Here is a 20,535-nt window from a genome sequence, read left to right on the forward strand (position 1 = left end):
TGTTTGAGTACCTGAAGCAGGCCTACGGGACTCATATGGGAAGCATAAAAGATCTTTGGGACAGAACTTAGTGTTTCAGACACTCGACGCGCTGTAGCATCCCCAAAGCAGAACCACCACTCAGAGCTGCTGGCATTGCAGCAATGCAGGAGGGGAGCCCAGGCAGGCCCTGGCTCAGCCCGCAGCTGGCTGGTGGGGGAGTTAACTTGCATGCTCTGATTGCAGTGACAGCCCCAAGGCAAGAAGCACAACCAGAACAGGGCTGCCCCTGCTAGCACTGCCTTGGCTTGTGGGCACTGGAGATACTGAGCCCCAGTGGAGCTGGGGCTGGAACCCAGCACTGCCTAGACCCAGGCACAGGAAGGAAGGTATGGGGGGATAGGTGCCTGGGAGAAGACAACCCTGTGCTTCCAGTCTCAGATGCAAACTACCTTGTGAAAAGCATAAAATAACCACACTGAGAAATGTCTATGAGATCTTCAATTTTTATTGAGCTGGCCTCTGAGGACCAGAGCTAGCACAAGGGGATCACGTTCGCCTACTTCTGCGGCATCTTTGGGGCTGGCTGTGGGCATTCTCAGCCTGACGTCCCCAGGTGCGGCTTTGCACCTGGGCTGGCCTTCGTCGCCTGGACTGGCTCCTGTGGTGTCTATGGAGCTGGCCCCGGGATTCTGCAGGCCGACGTTCCACAGGGGAGCGGCTTCGTGTCTGGGCCTGCTGCCTGGTCTGTCCTCTGCGACCAGCCGCTGGGGAATCCGCTGATGGCCGCAGTGCTCCCCGTCTGGTGTAGAGTTGGGAGCCACTCTCAGCCCTTGCAGCTGGTGCCTGGCTCCTCCTGGAGAGCCTCCGGGGATGGCTGTGGGAATCCAGGGCCTGAGATTGTATTGGAGTGCGGCTTCGTGTCCGAGTCCGCTCTCCCAGTCTGGACCTGCGGCTGCCAACTGCCAGGGAAGCCCTTGAGGACCGTGATGCCCTCTGCCTGGATGATGTTGTGGGGCATCTGTCAGCATGGCTGCTCCCATGGCAACCTCGGGGATGATTATGGATGTCTTCATCCATTTGGGCTATCCCAGGCTGGCTGGACTGGCTGCCGCTCTCAGGCACCTGGGAACTGTGAACAGGCCCTGTTGCTGCCTGGCTGGCAGTGCTGGAGCTGCTGCTCTCTGGAACTGTGGAGTCGTGGGATGGCAGCAGTCCATGGTGGCTGTCAGTGTTGGGGACGGTGACCTCTGAGTTGACACTTGAGGCTGTAAGCAGAGGCAGGAAAGTCAGCAGGATGGACCTCTTGCCCTGGTGTGGCCAGAGAGACTTTGGCCAGGCTGCCCCACGTACCCACTCTCAGGCCTTGCCTGCCCCCCGCCTGGCTATTTGCTTCTTACCGGTGCCCACACCAGCACAGGCTTTGCACTCCCAAGCGTCTGCGTCGTTGCTCAGGTAGGAGCAGCGCCGGTGAGTGCCTTCCGCAGCACAAGAGCTGCACAGGAGCAGCTCCCAGGGCCTGGAGAAACAAACGGGTTGTGTCTGTGAGGACAAAGGCAGCGGAGCCAAGGATGCTTGTTCCCACAGCCTGTGGTGAGGCTGAGATCCCAAGCGTAGCCCCAGAGGGCTGCTGAGGTAACTCACCCCTCTCCCTCTGCCTGCTCCCTGCCTAGTGGGTAAAGGCAATCACTGGCATCGCAGCGTTCGTGTCTCAATCCCAGCGATGCGTATGCGTTGTCATCCTCCCACGTTGGCCCGCTGCCAGAGAATGGAGAATATGTGATGAGCTCCCACTGCCCCTGGACTAAGGCTGACCCAGAGCAGCACTGTTCTTCTACCCCAACCCCATTTCCAGCTTCTCTGTAAGACTGAGGGCAGCCAGGGTTCATGGGCAGCCTAGGGCTTGGCCTGCGTGAGCACTCCCTGGGCAGGCAGAGCTCTGGTACCCTCATGTTTCGAGAGCCGGCAAGAAAACACCAACCTGAGTGGGATTCGGATGCCCATGACAAGCATGTCGGATAGAAAGGCATCCGTATCTCTGCAGAGGGGGCACTGAAAGCAGTTGACGCCTGCACGGATGGCCTGTCCCTGTAGCAGAAACACAGTCAGTGGGAGTGGGAGCAGGCTCGGGTGCTGTTGGCAGCTCTCTGCAGCTTGCCCGCTGTTTGAGGAGAGGGCTCCTACCTGGATGCAGGCCCGGTGGAACCAGGCGTGCTTGCAGGCTGGGCACACCAGGGTGAGGTAGGACTTCTTGTCCTCCACTGGCTCCATGCAGATAATGCAGTTGGTATTCTGCTCTGGAGCCGCCTCCGCAGCCTGCTTAGGGCTGTGCTTCTGGCAGAATGAACTGGGGGAAGACAGAAGGGACAAGCAAGGTGAGGAGAGCTGCAAGGAGGGCAGAAGAACAGGAAGGAGCCCTGGGCCTTGGCCCTGGCTCTGCAGGCTGCTGAGAGGTGTCACAGCAGGTTCCTCACTTTCTTGGCTTGTATTGAAAGCTGGGGTTGTAGGCTCAGGTGAGGCCTGGCAGCCCTTACCTGTACTCTCCAAAGTACTGGGTGACACATTCACCCTGCCGGGTACAGGACAGATGGAAACTCTGTTCACAGCCCGTCTCTGCACAGGTGATGGGGGCCCCCAGTTCGCCACAAATGAAGCAGTGCTGAAAGGAGCAGAGCAGCGTCATCAGGAGCAAGCTCAGGGCCATTGCTGCTGGCCGCCCTGCCTCTGGGTAGGGCTCAGGACACAGGATGCAGGCGGGGATTGCTTCCTCAGGAGCAGGCCGAGCTTGAGGAGCCTCTCCTGGCCCAAACCAGCCTGCTCCAGTCAGGTCCTCACCTTGTGCTCTGCTTCCTGGATTACGCGCTGGACGTCTTCTGGGGTCACCTCTGCCGTTCTGCCGACAATTCTTGCCTGCTGGAAAAGGCCGTTGGAAAATGCCTGTTCAAGAGAAAAGAGCAGGATGGTGTGAGGACAGAAAGGAAGGAAGCATTGCTTGGAGGAAGGCGAAAGGAGGGAGCCCCGGGGGAACTCACCATACAGAACACATGAGCACATATCCCAAACTCCAGCTGCTTGGGCCCACAGATGTCCGGATCGGCAACGGTCTGGCCGCACAGCATGCATGCTGGAAAGGAGAGAGCAAAAGCAGTGAGCACGGTGCAGGGCCAGGTGTCCCTGAGGGCTGTCCCCAGGGGCCTGTACTGTGCCTGCCCTGCTGGATGAGGGATGGGGCTGAAGGCAATGCAGGGAAACGGAGCATTGAGAGCCCATTGGTCCCAGCAGGCAGCCACAGGCCAAGCGGGTCCCCCAAGGCCAAGGAGCAGAGGGGCCCTGCCTGCAGTGGCTGGGGAGTCCCAGAGCACACCTGCCTACCCGCTTAGCCACAGGCTGAGCATCATAAGGCCTGTTCCTGGCAGCGTGGAGCTGCTAACAGGGATACTTGTCTCTCACCAGGTTCCCACAAGCGGGGAGCGTCCCGAATCCATGAGAACGTGGCGCGCATCGTCAGCGAGCACTTGCAGAGTTTCAGCTCCGGCAGCGCTGGGCTTTCTCCTCCGCACGCACCTCTGCCAACTCTGAGGGAGAAGCAGGATGAAGGTGAGTTTACAGCTCAGTCCTCTGAGGGGTGGGAGCCCTCCTCCCACTGTCAGCCTCAGGCAGCCCCTTCGTCCCTGCCCTCTCCGCACCTCACCAAGTCGCACTGAATCAGGGCCTGAGCTTGGCCACGGTTGTTCTGTTTGCAGGCGCCTGGGTCACAGTGGCCGCTCCCTGCCACCCACTGTGACAGAGTCGCCGCTGCCCGGGGGGTGAAGGTGAAGGCCCTCAGAACCCAAGCAGGACGCTGTCGGCTGTGTCTAGACTAAGGGCTGGGCTTCTCCCTGATTTCTGCTCCGATGGGCCCAAATGTGTTTGTGCTGCTACAGGAACTGTGTGACTCACGCACCCTCCTGACATATCCAGAATGTTTTAATAAAAATCACATTAAAAAAATAACAACATATCTTTTCTTCTGTAACCTACCTCTGACATGTATTTTACATGTGGTCAAAGGCCATTCTTCTTCACTCATTATGGATTTGGCAGGTCCTTGCATGGCTTAAATGGTGGACATGCACGCTTGAAAGGATTATGGCTGCACACAGCAGCAAAGTCTACTTGTTGTGTATTTGATTGCCATTGCAATACGCATGCAAGACCTCAGAACGTCTTAATTGCTGCGACACAGCCAGTTAGGTCTGTGCAGTTTCCCAGTCATTTGCTTCCCTTTGTTCAGTGCTTTGGGCTCGCAGCGGACATATTCTGATTTCACTGTTGACACTTTCTATCTTTATGAATTTATGATAGGTTAATAAGCTTCAGAGATGCAAGCTCACGACTTCTGTGTTTCTTGTGGGCAAGGGCAATGCCCAAGGCAAACTTTTCTTGAAAAGGAGGAGAGCAACGTTCACTGTGAATGAAAAGTTAAGCTTTCTGAGAAGAAACACTCATATTTTGTTGTTGAGTGCATTTTCTATATGTAGTGGCTGTGTTATAAGGTCAGAGAGACTGGGAAGAACTTGACTTAGAGTTCTTAGATGGAACAAGTAATCAGGAAATCTTGACAGAGTTGCATGTTTTGGTAAAAACAAAACAAAATAGTGAGTTCTAAAATTATTTGGTCAAATATCTTTCTTAGACTTTTAGTAAAAATAGACAGTGGCTAAAAGACCCGGCCCATTCAGACACTTTGCACACTCTCTTTTTTCATCACTAGTCACCACCTGTTTCACCCAAGGAATGGTATATTTTATAAATAATGTGTTTTTACTTGGTTCCACTTAAGGAGTAGAGCTCCTCTTGATTTTATTTGATTTGAAATGTGTTGAGTTTCCAGTGACAGAGTTGGAAGAGCTTCCTTCCTGTAAGATTTTTATTCTCTCCCAACGCCTTGCCGGGAATACCGAATTTCAGTAGTGGAGAGCACCTGTTAAAGTTAGGGCTGAAGCTTTGAATATACAAAGTTCTGTGTTACTAATTTTATGTTTCTGTTTGGTATTTTCTGCATGTGAGTATTGCGTAGATACGCATTACATAGATACGACAGATTTGACCGAGACTTGTGCTGTGTAAAGCAGCTGCTGGACTCAGTTATTCCCTTTACTGTTGTCCAGTGGAACAGTGCCTCTGTGCAATGACTCGTTTTTGGGATGCTGAAAGATCTGGTCAACCGTGTTCCATGGAAATCTGTGTAATACAAGCAAACGTAGACCTTGCCTCTATAGGTGCTGCACAGGTAACATAACTGTATGTCGTTAAAGGATTAAAGACCATATTCTCTTTTTCTTCCCAGTAAGTTAAGATTGCTGGGAATTGCCTATTTTGATCATTTTTAGAAAGATGTGCTTACATAACCAGAATGTGCTGTTTTTGATCTCTCAGAATCACCCCTTCACCTCGTGTCTATATGATTATTTCTGCCATCATTACGGTTAGTTTCCGAAGGAAGAAAAGAGGATGCAGCATTCTTACAATATTTTCTACTTTTGTTGTTGTTGTTGTTGTATTTATTTATTTATTTACTTACTCACTTATTTATTTATTTATTTATTTATTTTCCCTGAAATACAGCTCCTAACGCATTAGGTCTAGCCCCTTTATTAATTTATTTTTTTCTTTTAATTAATTTTAAGACATTTTCGGTGTTATTATCGTTGAATGGAATGACATCTAGCACTGTTTTGAATGTTCTGTTAGTTCTTGTCAGCAAAGTGATAGCAGAGAACTGGCTAGGGTAAGTTACTAGATGTGCTTAAAAATCCACAGGTTGCGGTGCTTCACATTGTGGTACTTAGTCATGGGTGTTGGACCTGTAGTGTTGCCATGATGTAGCCTCTGTTAAGAATCCATGAATTAAATACAAATCTAAATGCCCAGTAGCATTGCTGAGGACTCCCATTGTCTATGGCAGCTATTAGTTGGTAGCGTTCACTTTGATAGTGTTCACATTGACAGTGAAGAAAAATAGATCAGATATTTTAAAGAATATTAGAAGGTGCTATAGAAACACAGGCCATGTGGTCAGAAAAGCCTGGGAGAGCTTTCATTTAGAGCACTAACTGTTCACCTGTGTCTAAACATTGACGTGTGATCAGTTCTGCCTGGGCTGCAACCAGGGCGTGAGTAGGGTGCAGCGTAGTGCTAACTCAAATCATGGCAAATCATTTTATGAATTCTGATACACTGGATAAACACTGTCCTGTGAATAGCAAAACGTACACACTCATGCATTCCATTTTAATTAAGGAATTTGGGAATGGTTTTCAAGAGTGCCTAAAAAATAACTGATGTTTTTGGAGTATTTGTGTCTCCATTGTCAGTTGACTTAAAGACATTCTCAAATGGAATGTAGGGAGTTGCCATCAGATATTCAAATCAAACAATTGATTGCGTCTCTTTACCAGGTTCCTATAAGCCCCATCCTACCAGAGAAACAATCTCTGGCTTCCCAGTCATGCCTTGTGTCATCGCTCTTTGGCCATGCGTATATTTGGATCTATTTTCAAGAATGAGCCACAGAGAGAGTAAAATCTCATCAAAGATCTCTGACCAACAACTCCTTGAGTCCTCCCTAAGAACTGTAACAGAATCACAGAATCACAGAATGACCCGGGTTGGAAGGGACTTCAAGGATCATGAAACTCCAACACCCCTGCCCAGCAGGGCCACCAATCTTCCATGTTTACTAGATTAGGTTGCCCAAGGCCCCATCCAACCTGGCCTTGAACACCTCCACCAACGGGTCATCCACAACATCCCTGGGAAGCCTTTTCCAGGACCTCACCACTCTCCTAGTAAAGAACTTACCCCTAACATCCAACCTAAATCCTCCATTTTTCCACTTAAAACCATTTCCCCTTGTCCTACTATTATCAGTCCTTTCAAAGAGTTTACTCCCTCCCTGTTTATAGGTACCCTTCAGGTACTGAAAGGCTGCAGTGAGGTCACCCTGCAGTCTTCTTTTCTCCAGGCTGAACAAGCCCAGCTCCCTCAGCCTGTCCTCATAGGACAGGTGCTCCAGCCCCCTGACCATCCTCATGGCCCTCCTCTGGACCCTCTCCAACAGCTCTATGTCTTTCTTGTACTGAGAGCTCCATACCTGGACACAGTATTGCAGATGGGGCCTCACAAGAGCAGAGTAGAGAGGGACAATCACCTCCCTATCCCTGCTGGCCACCCCTCTCCTGATGGAGCCTAGGATCCCATTTGCTTTCCGAACTGCAAGAGCACACTGCTGGCTCATGTTAAGTTTCTCATCTATCAGTACCCCCAGGTCTTTCTCTGCCGAGCTGCTCTCAAGGACTGCTCCTCCCAGTCTTTACAGGTGTCTGGGGTTCTTCCAGCCCAAGTGGAAAACTTTGCACTTTGCCATGTAGAACCTCATTAGGTTTACCCGGGCCCACCTTTCAAGTCTGTCAAGGTCCCTCTGAATGGCATCCCTTCCTTCCTCCATGTCCACCACATCGCTCAGTGTGGTGTCATCAGCAAACTTGCTGTGAGCGCACTCCATTCCATCGTAGATGTCATTGATAAAGATGTTAAAGAAAACCGGTCTCAAGACAGATCCCTGGGGGATGCCACTTGTTACTGGCCCCCACCTGGACATAGAGCCATTGATCACCACCCTCTGTCTGCAGCCTTTCAACCACTTTCTTATCCATCAAGTGATTCTCCCATCAAATCCACATCCCTCCAAATTGGAGATGAGGATTCAGTGGGGGAACCGTGTTAAAGGCCTTGCTCAAGTCCAGGTAAATTACATCGGTCGCCTTCCCTTCGTCAATCAATGCCATCACTTCGTCATAGACAGACACAAGTAACCACTTCCATCAAAGTAGACCGATGCATTAGTTTCACAAGGAACAGGTTATTGTCTCCCACTATTATTATATGTTTTGTTGCTCTCTCTTTTGAAGGTATTTCAATGAAAACATAAAGAATCTGTTGGTTGAGTACACTGGATACATTACGTGTATTATATGCAGCCCAAAACAATTCTTCTTCACCAAAGAAGAAATCCCAGCCTGTGATGTATGTATGTTGTATCATCACTCAAGGAAACCAAAACCTGGGGACTGAGAGAAAGGAGGCAATGCATCAACCAACAGAGCCAAAGTCAAAACAGGAATGGCACGCTTTCTTAAGATAGGTGTAGCAGGATGGTGTAGATGAAGAATAACAAGTTACGGACTGAGCATTAAACCTTTGTGAGCTTAAGCCGATAATGAGAAGGAGAATTCTTGGAATGGAACCTAGAACAGCAAACTGCCTTTATTCAATTGAAAGCAGCTCTAACGTTTCAAATCTCGAAAAGCCTTTTGACTGACACGTGCACAGAAGGTGTCACACTGTTCTGGACGTGCTAAAAGAACACACTGGCTCATGGAAGATATTTCAGGCCCATGGGATATTTCTGCAGACAGCTGCATCAAGAAGGTGGTGGGTGGCCATTGTATATACAAGAAGTGTTATCAGCTGTAGTGTTCATACAGGAACAACAGAGTAGTAGAGGATTCTGCTCCTCTACTCCGCTCTTGTGGGTATACTGCACCCAGTTCCGGGGCATCCATCACAAGGACATTGGAAGAAGGCCACGAAGATCATCAGAGGCTGCAACACCTCCTCTCTGACAACAGGCTGAGAAAAAAATGGCTCCTCTGCCTGGAGACGGAGCCCAGGTGTACCTGAAGCAAGCCTAAAGGACTCATATGGGAAGCATAAAAATGACTTTGGTACAGAACTTAGTGGTTCAGGCACTCGACACACTGTAGCATCCCCAAAGCAGAACCACCACTCAGACCTGCTGCCATTGCAGCAATGCCATTGCATGAGTAGAGTACAGGCAGGCACTGGCCAAGCCCACAGCTGGCTGGTGGGGTGGTGTGGGAGGCAACTTTCATGCCATGAATGCAGTGACAGCCCCAAGGCCAGAAGCACCACCAGAACAGAGCTGCCCCTTCTATCACGGCCTTGACCTGTGGGCACTGGAGATACTGAGCCCCAGTGGAGCTGGGGCTGGAACCCAGCACTGCCTAGACCCAGGCACAGGAAGGAAGGTATGGGGGGATAGGTGCCTGGGAGAACACAACCCTGTGCTTCCAGCCCCAGGCACATGCTACCTTGTGAAAAGCATACAAGAACCTCACTGAGAAATGTGTATAAGATCTTCAGTTTTTATTGTTCTGGCCTCTGAGGACCAGAGCTAACATGTGTTGGTCATGTTCGCCTACTTCTGTGGCATCTTTGGGGCTGGCTGTGGGCATTCTCAGCCTGACGTCCCCAGGTGCGGCTTTGCACCTGGGCTGGCCCTCGTCGCCTGGACTGGCTCCTGTGGTGTCTATGGAGCTGGCCCCGGGATTCTGCAGGCCGACGTTCCACAGGGGAGCGGCTTCGTGTCTGGGCCTGCTGCCTGGTCTGTCCTCTGCGACCAGCCGCTGGGGAATCCGCTGATGGCCGCAGTGCTCCCCGTCTGGTGTAGAGTTGGGAGCCACTCTCAGCCCTTGCAGCTGGTGCCTGGCTCCTCCTGGAGAGCCTCCGGGGATGGCTGTGGGAATCCAGGGCCTGAGATTGTATTGGAGTGCGGCTTCGTGTCCGAGTCCGCTCTCCCAGTCTGGACCTGCGGCTGCCAACTGCCAGGGAAGCCCTTGAGGACCGTGATGCCCTCTGCCTGGATGATGTTGTGGGGCATCTGTCAGCATGGCTGCTCCCATGGCAACCTCGGGGATGATTATGGATGTCTTCATCCATTTGGGCTATCCCAGGCTGGCTGGACTGGCTGCCGCTCTCAGGCACCTGGGAACTGTGAACAGGCCCTGTTGCTGCCTGGCTGGCAGTGCTGGAGCTGCTGCTCTCAGGAACTGTGGAGTCGTGGGATGGCAGCAGTCCACGGTGGCTGTCAGTGTTGGGGACGGTGACCTCTGAGTTGACACTTGAGGCTGTAAGCAGAGGCAGGAAAGTCAGCAGGATGGACCTCTTGCCCTGGTGTGGCCAGAGAGACTTTGGCCAGGCTGCCCCACGTACCCACTCTCAGGCCTTGCCTGCCCCCCGCCTGGCTATTTGCTTCTTACCGGTGCCCACACCAGCACAGGCTTTGCACTCCCAAGCGTCTGCGTCGTTGCTCAGGTAGGAGCAGCGCCGGTGAGTGCCTTCCGCAGCACAGGAGCTGCACAGGAGCAGCTCCCAGGGCCTGGAGAAACAAACGGGTTGTGTCTGTGAGGACAAAGGCAGCGGAGCCAAGGATGCTTGTTCCCACAGCCTGTGGTGAGGCTGAGATCCCATGCGTAGCCCCAGAGGGCTGCTGAGGTAACTCACCCCTCTCCCTCTGCCTGCTCCCTGCCTAGTGGGTAAAGGCAATCGCTGGCATCGCAGCGTTCGTGTCTCAATCCCAGCGATGCGTATGCGTTGTCATCCTCCCACGTTGGCCCGCTGCCAGAGAATGGAGAATACGTGATGAGCTCCCACTGTCCCTGGACTAAGGCTGACCCAGAGCAGCACTGTTCTTCTACCCCAACCCCATTTCCAGCTTCTCTGTAAGACTGAGGGCAGCCAGGGTTCATGGGCAGCCTAGGGCTTGGCCTGCGTGAGCACTCCCTGGGCAGGCAGAGCTCTGGTACCCTCATGTTTCGAGAGCCGGCAAGAAAACACCAACCTGAGTGGGATTCGGATGCCCATGACAAGCATGTCGGATAGAAAGGCATCCGTATCTCTGCAGAGGGGGCACTGAAAGCAGTTGACGCCTGCACGGATGGCCTGTCCCTGTAGCAGAAACACAGTCAGTGGGAGTGGGAGCAGGCTCGGGTGCTGTTGGCAGCTCTCTGCAGCTTGCCCGCTGTTTGAGGAGAGGGCTCCTACCTGGATGCAGGCCCGGTGGAACCAGGCGTGCTTGCAGGCTGGGCACACCAGGGTGAGGTAGGACTTCTTGTCCTCCACTGGCTCCATGCAGATAATGCAGTTGGTATTCTGCTCTGGAGCCGCCTCCGCAGCCTGCTTAGGGCTGTGCTTCTGGCAGAATGAACTGGGGGAAGACAGAAGGGACAAGCAAGGTGAGGAGAGCTGCAAGGAGGGCAGAAGAACAGGAAGGAGCCCTGGGCCTTGGCCCTGGCTCTACAGGCTGCTGAGAGGTGTCACAGCAGGTTCCTCACTTTCTTGGCTTGTATTGAAAGCTGGGGTTGTAGGCTCAGGTGAGGCCTGGCAGCCCTTACCTGTACTCTCCAAAGTACTGGGTGACACATTCACCCTGCCGGGTACAGGACAGATGGAAACTCTGTTCACAGCCCGTCTCTGCACAGGTGATGGGGGCCCCCAGTTCGCCACAAATGAAGCAGTGCTGAAAGGAGCAGAGCAGCGTCATCAGGAGCAAGCTCAGGGCCATTGCTGCTGGCCGCCCTGCCTCTGGGTAGGGCTCAGGACACAGGATGCAGGCGGGGATTGCTTCCTCAGGAGCAGGCCGAGCTTGAGGAGCCTCTCCTGGCCCAAACCAGCCTGCTCCAGTCAGGTCCTCACCTTGTGCTCTGCTTCCTGGATTACGCGCTGGACGTCTTCTGGGGTCACCTCTGCTGTTCTGCCGACAATTCTTGCCTGCTGGAAAAGGCCGTTGGAAAATGCCTGTTCAAGAGAAAAGAGCAGGATGGTGTGAGGACAGAAAGGAAGGAAGCATTGCTTGGAGGAAGGCGAAAGGAGGGAGCCCCGGGGGAACTCACCATACAGAACACATGAGCACATATCCCAAACTCCAGCTGCTTGGGCCCACAGATGTCCGGATCGGCAACGGTCTGGCCGCACAGCATGCATGCTGGAAAGGAGAGAGCAAAAGCAGTGAGCACGGTGCAGGGCCAGGTGTCCCTGAGGGCTGTCCCCAGGGGCCTGTACTGTGCCTGCCCTGCTGGATGAGGGATGGGGCTGAAGGCAATGCAGGGAAACGGAGCATTGCGAGCCCATTGGTCCCAGCAGGCAGCCACAGGCCAAGCGGGTCCCCCAAGGCCAAGGAGCAGAGGGGCCCTGCCTGCAGTGGCTGGGGAGTCCCAGAGCACACCTGCCTACCCGCTTAGCCACAGGCTGAGCATCATAAGGCCTGTGCCTGGCAGCGTGGAGCTGCTAACAGGGATACTTGTCTCTCACCAGGTTCCCACAAGCGGGGAGCGTCCCGAATCCATGAGAACGTGGCGCGCATCGTCAGCGAGCACTTGCAGAGTTTCAGCTCCGGCAGCGCTGGGCTTTCTCCTCCGCACGCACCTCTGCCAACTCTGAGGGAGAAGCAGGATGAAGGTGAGTTTACAGCTCAGTCCTCTGAGGGGTGGGAGCCCTCCTCCCACTGTCAGCCTCAGGCAGCCCCTTCGTCCCTGCCCTCTCCGCACCTCACCAAGTCGCACTGAATCAGGGCCTGAGCTTGGCAACGGTTGTTCTGTTTGCAGGCGCCTGGGTCACAGTGGCCGCTCCCTGCCACCCACTGTGACAGAGTCGCCGCTGCCCGGGGGGTGAAGGTGAGGGTCCTCAGCACCTAAGCAGGACGCTGTTGGCTGTGTCTATGCTGACGCTGGGTGCTTGCCAGACTGCAGGAAGTAGGATTGCTTGCCTCCACGTACTGGCATTGCTCCTTTTGCCATTAGCACAAATGGAGCTTTTCCTAGGACATGGCTGCAGCCCTGGAGCCTTCCTAGGTCAGCCTTTCTCTTGCCCCCAGTTTCAGCTCTCATGGACAGGAAAGGTCCCGGACTGACAGAGTAGCAGAAGGACACCAGCCCGAGTGGGGTTGACATCCCCACATTGTGCATGTCTGAGCACGCTTAATATGGCGATTTTAGTTTTGATGCGAGGGCATTGGCTGCAGAGAACGCCCGCGGTCTGAGCCTATGGCTGCAGCATAAGTACAGTTATGAGGAGTGTGGCCTGGTGCTGCTGAGTGCTACTGTGGCCACAAGGTGTGGGCTGGGCTTCTCCCTGATCTCTGCCCCAGTGGGCCCAGGTGTGTTTGCACTGCTGCAGGAACCGTGTGACGCACACACCCTCCTGACACATCCAGAACATTTTAATAAAAATGATATAAAAATAATGACAGTTTTTTCTTCTGTAACCATGTTCAATGGAAATCTGTGTAATACAATCAAATGTAGACCTTGCCTCAATATGTGCTGCACATGTAACATCACTGTGTGTCTGCAAAGGATTAAAGTCATTAAAGTCCTTTTTTTTTTTTTTTTTTTCCCAGGAAGTTAGGATTTCTGCAATTTGCCAATTCCAGTTGTTTTGCTAAGTACGTTTTTTCAGTGTGCCTTTTCATATTTGAGTGGACATTGTTTTTTTTTTAAAGTGTTTTTTGTTGTTATTGTTTGATTGTTTATATCATTCTGTGCTGTAATTTTGGTGGTAAGTGTAGTTCCCCGAAGTACTATTTATGTTTCTGCCTTGCCAACAAAAATGAATAAGTGATATGTTTTTTTTAGTGGCTTATATCACCTTATTTGTTGATGTTTGTTGTTAGGCGATATTTTTTGGAAATATGGCTATTTGCATTTGACAGCATGTCATCAGGCACCATCTGCTTGTGGATTTTACCTTGTTGAATGGCCAGAATACTTCTCTAACAGATGGGCATTGTTTTAGGCATGACAGAGATCCACAAGGTGCAACATAGTTGGTTCATTGGGTAGGTTCTTAATTTTGTTTCTCTTCAAAACTTTATTTTGAATGTGCCATCAGAAAGTATGCAAACGTGTATGAATGATTTAACTTCTTTGATCAGTATTAATCTGTACTGGGAAAGGTTAGTTGCTATGAATCTTTTGTATAGTTATATTGTGGCTTGTGAAGGCTGATAAGGCTCTGCTTAGAGCTGCATCCATGCAGATGTAGTCCTCTGTGACTTGGTTTGTAGCTGCAAATAAAATCTGTCAAGTGGATTTGATTCTTGTTTGCATGTTGCTTTGAAAACAGAACTTGGTTCAGTTTTCTCTCCTGGACAGTCTTTTTTCATTCATAAATGTCACATTATGTTACAGAAAGCAAAGCAAATTTTTAAGCTGCTAGTGAGATATATTTATTATATTGATATGTAAGCTATCTCTTACATCATTGATAGGCCACAAACTTGTACTAACATTGTGAAAATAAAGATCATATCCAGTCTGTTAGCTTTTTTTGGTTGCCAGGTCTCCTGATCTGGAGCCAAAGCTTATTCTATCTGCCAGTATTTCATTTGCTGATGAATCACTGTGGGAGTGTAGAATGATGCTATCTCTGTATTGTTTTGGTCTTCCTATTTGAGTGGATTTATATGGGTAACAAAACAGCATTTGTAGGATGACTTGCTTTGTCAAAGCACAGTACCACTAAAGGACAAATGTAAATGGATGCCAGACTTCTGAAATAAGCATCTCTTTTGCACTTCTTATTTATACTATCTTTAGCATGAAAAGCAGTATAAAAAAATCCTGAGGAAAAGTGATGTAATGATTCATCACCTTATTTTAACTAGACTTAAAGTACAGTAAAAATAGTGATGATGATGTTTAGTGGTTTTTTAGGTCCTCTTTTGCTTTTACTCTATAGACTGGGAAATAAACCCTATTTGCACATTTTTGGGGGACCCTTAACTTAAAACATTAGGAATGTCCTTGAATGCACTCAGGCATATAATTTTCTATCACAGATCTGTCTGCTTTTCTTTTCCAAAGTTAGTCACACAGGTGTTAAGTAAATCAGTCAACCCATGTTAAAACATTATCAGTGTTTAATTCATTGGTGCTTAAGACAGTATGCAGATATTCTTTAAAGCTGCTTCAACATGAAGCTTAATAATATTAACAGGGAGGAAATCATAACCAACATCTCAGATATCACAATAAGTATTTCCAACTTGAATAACAATTTCTTTAAACTTTTTTTATTATTATTATTTTAATTTTTTTAATGACTGGAAACAATAGCAGTTGACTGATCATATTGTCGTAGAAGGTACTTGTACTTCATTACTGACTCATTATTTCTTCAAGCTATTTTCCACCATTTGTTGCATTTATCAGCTTTTCCAGTTCAGAGAATTTTCTTAAGGATAATATTGAATGCAGTAGAGTAGGAATGAACACGCAGCCTAATAACGTTTGCAGATAGTTGGAGATGTGCTGCCAGTGTTCCAGTGTCATGGTTATTAGTCTTATTAGTTGAGTATGAAAAAGAGATGGGATATGATTGAAGAAATCAGCACAGCAAATATTTGTTCATAAAACTAGGCCTGGATCAGACAAGTGATGATTACTTCCATTTTTACTGCTTCTTCAGAGAGAGAATTAGGAAAGTAGAGGGTTGTCCTGAATGGAACTTTGCATGAACTGAAAAAGTCTGAGCCCAGGGCTTGGAACAAAAGAAAACTCATTTCCAGTTCTCCCTCTGGTTAACCAATTAACAGAATGGGTGGGGGGAAAAAACCTACTTGGAATGAAAATACTCCAAAGTTTTCTATGCTGTAATGTGTTTTCTATGGGTTATTCTTTCCTTCAGTTGAAGAAAAACAAAACAAAGCAAAACAACAACATTAAAAAAAAAAAAAGAAAAAGAAAAAGAAAAAGAAAAAGAGGAAAGAAAGCAGGCTCTCTACTCTTTTTCTTTTCTCCACTGAAGAAAGAAGGAAAAAAACAACGATAAGAAAACAGAAAAAAAGTAGGGAAACTTAAATTTAATAATAAATGAAATATTTATTTTCCAATAAAAGAAATATTTGCATGAAAGTAGCTTTTATTTTACTTTGATTGTAAGAATGAAGTTTGAAGGAACTCTTCAGTCAGCTCCATCAATTTCTGCCAAAGAATCTACAAGAAAGAAAGCTGTAGTCATTAAGGAAATTTCTCAAAGTCTGTTGTCCTTTTCCAGAAGACAGCTTAAGAAAAGAAGCATTTTACTTGTCTGCAGGGTAGTAGATATTATCCATTATTAAAAGATGATTTGAATAGTTGAGAACTTGCGTATTGGACTGTATGATCATTCTGTTTGGATGACAGAATTGTGTAACCCAACTCCCCAGCATGTGGAAATGCAACACTTTTTTAGGGAAAGACATTTATACGTTTAGTTATGTATTTGTTTTACAACTATAAGTCCAATGATTAAGAAACAATACAAAACAAAACAAAAACCTGTAGAAGACTGTAGAATTTATCTAGAAGTTATTATGTATGTAGTAATTAAATAATTTTAACAGATAGATTTTCCCTTAAAGTAGAAAGCAAGTCCTGAATTTCAACATCAGTCTTTTCAAATACAAAGTGTGCATTTGTAATACAGAAGGCACATGAGGTGTTCAGGTAGTATTCTGCTATCCCAAGAGGCATGGAAGGAATAATTCCCTGTTAAGAGAAAGTTAGGGAAGGAGTAAGAAAAACAAAATGTGTTCTTCTTACACTCTTACACTGTTAAAGAAACTTCCACACAAGGGATTTCATTCTGTCAGTCACCTAATTAGAAAATAGTAAGTGAAGGCTAAAAGATGACTGTGTCCTTACACGATTTTTCTTTATACATTGAAGAAATACTGTCAAGACTCAGAGTGCTTCTTATATATGACTCATGAACTAGAATAATTTATTCTGCTGATTTTTTATCTTGAATGACAGTAGAAATAAGCTTATAAGTGATTATTCTCCACTTAGTTGTTAGTTGTGCAATGGAACACAATATTTTATTCTTTCTAACCACACATTATCACTTTATTGATTATAGTCTTGCTCCTCTATTAAGGAAATGAAGAAAATATGGATGCCTTGAATATTTTGAGGTGTTTTGTACAAGCAGGATGCTATGTTGTATTGCTTCAATCCATTTTTCTGACATGAGAGCAGCAACAGCTCCTTGAATTTCTGACAAAAGTAAAAAAGCACAACTTTTCTTCTTTTTCCTTTTCCTTTTCCTTTTCCTTTTCCTTTTCCTTTTCCTTTTCCTTTTCCTTTTCCTTTTCCTTTTCCTTTTCCTTTTCCTTTTCCTTTTCCTTTTCCTTTTCCTTTTCCTTTTCCTTTTTTCTTTTCCTTTCCCTTTTCCCTTCCTCTTTTTTTTTCTTTTCTTTTCTTTTATTATTATTATTATTATTATTATTATTATTATTATTATTATTATTATTAATTTTACTATATAGAGTTCATTCACATCCTTAACATTAGCCTGAAATTTCAGGTAGACTTTTTTTTTTTTTTTTTTTTTATTTCTGTTTTTCATCCAGCAGTCAAGAATACATCACATTTTTAACTATAAATATGATGAATGTGATACGTTTTGAAATAAACTAGTTGGTCATGTTAAACACAAACTCTCTATTCCTGTCACTTAGCTGCAGACAATTTATCAAAGGAACAGATTGCCTAAGGCAACCTTTATATTAAATAGAAGAAAAGATGTGCACTTCTATGGCAGCTCAGTTTTCAAGCGTCTTTCTCACTTGTCAGAGTTTAAAATAAGATTCATAATCACTTTGGTGCAGAAGTCCAGCACACAAGCTTGATGGGATGCTTCCAAACTCAGCACTTAATTTACTGTATTCTGCCTCCAGTCCTTCTTTGTATCTTCCTCATATGCATACACGGGATTACTATGTGAAAGAGGATAATTTTCTTTGAGATTGCTTTACTTGTGAATTTGATGGACTGCATTTTTTTCCACTGAATGACTTACTCTGTAGCAAAATGTTGGCTCAACATTTGCTTTTAATGAGCCATAACTTAGAGTTATTTTATTAAGTACTATTTTTACTAGGTGGCAGTAGGAGGACTGAGAAGCCAGAGTGAAAAATCTCTTGTCCCAAAATAAAATTTAAGTGTTAACGTTCCACCTCTGATTTTTGATTGAATATTGATGTAGCAGAAAAATGCAATTTTTTTTCTTTCTTCTGTGGTGTCTCCTTATGATTTCCCTTCTGAATTTAGCAATGACAGAAGCTTTGGCTAAAAACAATAATTATTTCATCGGTAGGGGGCATTCTTGTATTTCCAGAACAGGAAAGAAATACAGCTCTGTTACTGTTCAGCTGTGCTGAATAGCATGCACAGCAGCAGCATTCAGCACAGAAAGACTTGAGAATATGAATAGCAACTGTTAACTGAAGGTTAGAATTACTTAACTCTGCATATTCTGAAAATCAGGTGAGATAAACACGTTCCACTTCTGTTGAATGGTAGAAGTAAACTGAAGAATAATGGAGATAATTATGTCCTTTTCTCTGTACTGAATTTTAAAGGGAAACATTAATTTGGGGATACTTAGTATTGCAAGTTCATTCTGGTCCATATAACCTTGTTCTGTGATTCCTGACTATTGTACTGTCTAAGAAAAAAAAGACACCTTATCATACCTTCTCAGTCACCATGCAGTCATATAATTGATAATATTTCCTTTGTAGCATTTGTATGACTTGAGTTGTGCTGAGATTTCACCGTGCAAATTTAAGCAGGTTGCAGACTTTCAATCAAGTTGAATAAGTGTTAAAACAATCTGGAACTACTAATGCAGATGAAACTGGGAATATTTTTGTCTGTGAGGGTTAGCATCTCCCTATTGATAATAGCCTTGTATTTAAGCTCTGATCTTCAGGGAACATAATATTTTACCATTGTTAGAAAAAAATGAGAAACTTGTATTAAAAAGAATCATGTCCCTTTAAGGGCAAGTTTGTGATCTGATCTATGTACCAGCTATGGTGAATGGCTAGCATAGCAGTTAAAATTATATAATGGGAAAAAAATAATGAAATCTTTCATGGACCTCCAGAAGTCACAGTATGTCTTATGTATTACAGTAGCACTTAAAAATAGCCTAACAATTACCTAAAAAGCCCAAACATCAGTGAATGCTATATTAGAAAAATATTCAAACAAAAAGCTTTAAATTTTTTTGATGGATTTATTTATTTGTTTATTTTTAACCAGCAATAATATGAAACACTTCTAGACTGAAAGAACGGAAAAATGACTTTAAAAATCTTTTAAACTGTTTATCATATTGTACTACTGATACCCTTTGTAACAAATCAATTTTTCAGTTAATCATTTGGCTCTGTAATACTTAATTACAGCATTTTCATTCATTTGATTTTCATTACTGAGTGATTATTGATTTAGCATATTCTGGAAATGTTGTTTCTGTTTTGATTCTCATATCATCTCAATGATAAACTTTCTTCCCAGTGTAGTGTAAGCTAATTCACCCATTAATAGACTCATGTTAAATATCTGCCCTTGGGAACTGTTGCAGAGCAGGTGAGCAGAGCTGTGGAATGTTTCTAGCTCTCAAGTTTCAGCTTTGTTAATACCTGTTCATCTTTCTCCAGAGAAAACAAAACAAAACTAAAATAAACTGAACTGAAAATCAATTAAATTGTTCCCTTATCAAGCAGATCCTGAGAGTGTATCTATATATTTGTTAAATCCTCATCTGCAAAATTTTGCAAATAAAAACCTAGACTTGAAGCCAGAAGAAATCTTCCCCTATTATCACAGAGACAGGAGAATGAAGTATAAAAACTGTCTTGTGTTCAAAAGAACTTTTAAGTAAGGAACAGGAGATTTTTTTTTAAAGGCTCACCTGAATTACTTTTAAGAGGTCTGGTATTTCAAAGGAAAGGCTATCAGCACTTTCTAAAAGTAAATGCCATTAGAGTTCCTCACAGAGTAACTGGAAATGTAGGCACTCAAAGGCAAGAGATATTTCAAGCAATATAGGTCTTCATATTACCTTACTCTTATTCTTTCAGTGATTCATACTCTAACTTTGGTGTAGGGCTCCTGAATTTGATTTCTGCTTTAAAAGTAGTAAAAAAGAAGCAAGTCCCTAAGTGGATAGGAAACTTAAAAAATTGAGCTCAGTCCTCCATTTGAGTGTTACTTATTTTGATTAATACTGGAGAGAATAAAGTCCTTGTTCTGAAGTTTCCACTTTGCCCCACATTTTGCTTGTAACATTTTCTTGAAGGTCAATGAAATATTTTTTTTATTTCAGCAGAAAGAACACTACAATTGAATGGGTATTTTGTCTTGGGCTGAAACTACTCTTGCGGGTGAACAGCAATCATGCTTTTCTTGCAAAAGCTTATCTTCTCCAGTGCCATCCAACAGCAAAATCCTGCAGTTCTTGCATAGAAGTCTCCATATTAGCAAGTGCTCCTGCCTCTGGCACTGCTGCAGAAAATGATGGTACTGACACAGAAGTGGCTGACAGGCTGACAATGAATATTAATCTGTGGACACGTGGTTCACGGTCAGACCATTGTGTTCGTCATTTGAGCTGTGTTCTATTCTTTGTTCACTGTGTAACCCTATATGTGGAAAAGATTATTTCATTAAGGTTTATTTACCTAACAACTGTTTTTGTACAGTAGTTTAAAATTATTTCAGATGCTCTCCTAAGCATGATAAATTGGGGTAAATAGAAGTTATTTTATTGAAAGATGAAAAATTATTTCTTTTGCTAATTTATGCTGTTGAATTTGTTCACTGCCAAGGATTTCATCTCTGAGTCTAATTCCAAAATTATATTGTATTTCTTAATTCG

General features: G+C 45.9%; 2 protein-coding genes and 1 long non-coding RNA gene across 3 annotated transcripts; 1 reads left to right on the top strand and 2 right to left on the bottom strand.

Moving 5' to 3' along the window:
- Positions 1–528: 528 nt before the first annotated feature.
- LOC146762111 (E3 ubiquitin-protein ligase PHF7-like) lies at positions 529–3,570 on the bottom strand. Its single transcript, XM_085539266.1, has 9 exons — positions 3,430–3,570; positions 3,012–3,103; positions 2,815–2,916; positions 2,514–2,638; positions 2,164–2,326; positions 1,961–2,067; positions 1,624–1,737; positions 1,380–1,498; positions 529–1,247 (listed from the first exon to the last, which is right to left on the bottom strand). Exons 1-9 carry the CDS (start codon positions 3,479–3,481, stop codon positions 529–531), a joined length of 1,593 nt encoding a protein of 530 aa, XP_085395392.1. The 5' UTR covers positions 3,482–3,570.
- Positions 3,571–9,188: 5,618 nt separating this feature from the next.
- On the bottom strand, positions 9,189–12,377 carry LOC146762112 (E3 ubiquitin-protein ligase PHF7-like). The gene is made up of 9 exons (XM_085538418.1): positions 12,133–12,377; positions 11,715–11,806; positions 11,518–11,619; positions 11,217–11,341; positions 10,867–11,029; positions 10,664–10,770; positions 10,327–10,440; positions 10,083–10,201; positions 9,189–9,950 (listed from the first exon to the last, which is right to left on the bottom strand). Exons 1-9 carry the CDS (start codon positions 12,182–12,184, stop codon positions 9,232–9,234), a joined length of 1,593 nt encoding a protein of 530 aa, XP_085394544.1. The 5' UTR covers positions 12,185–12,377; the 3' UTR covers positions 9,189–9,231.
- Positions 11,944–13,063, top strand: LOC146762113 (uncharacterized). Its single transcript, XR_014942967.1, has 2 exons — positions 11,944–12,279; positions 12,426–13,063. It is a non-coding gene; the product is annotated as an uncharacterized LOC146762113 (long non-coding RNA).
- Positions 13,064–20,535: the final 7,472 nt, after the last annotated feature.

This window comes from Coturnix japonica, chromosome 2 (genome assembly GCF_054131305.1).
Source record: "Coturnix japonica strain WE chromosome 2, WE-NBRP24, whole genome shotgun sequence".
Taxonomy (NCBI): Eukaryota; Metazoa; Chordata; class Aves; order Galliformes; family Phasianidae; genus Coturnix; species Coturnix japonica.

Bases quoted from the DNA above. Each gene is read 5' to 3' on its own strand.
- LOC146762111 (XM_085539266.1), bottom strand. From the start codon at position 3,481: ATGCGCGCCACGTTCTCATGGATTCGGGACGCTCCCCGCTTGTGGGAA. The intron at 3,104-3,429 runs GTGAGAGACAAG...TCTCCTTTCCAG, and splicing joins TCCCCGCTTGTGGGAACCTG to CATGCATGCTGTGCGGCCAG. The intron at 2,327-2,513 runs GTAAGGGCTGCC...GTCTTCCCCCAG, and splicing joins CAGTACTTTGGAGAGTACAG to TTCATTCTGCCAGAAGCACA.
- LOC146762112 (XM_085538418.1), bottom strand. From the start codon at position 12,184: ATGCGCGCCACGTTCTCATGGATTCGGGACGCTCCCCGCTTGTGGGAA. The intron at 10,441-10,663 runs GTTGGTGTTTTC...ATTCTCTGGCAG, and splicing joins GGCATCCGAATCCCACTCAG to CGGGCCAACGTGGGAGGATG. The intron at 10,202-10,326 runs GTGAGTTACCTC...TTGTTTCTCCAG, and splicing joins GAGCAGGCAGAGGGAGAGGG to GCCCTGGGAGCTGCTCCTGT.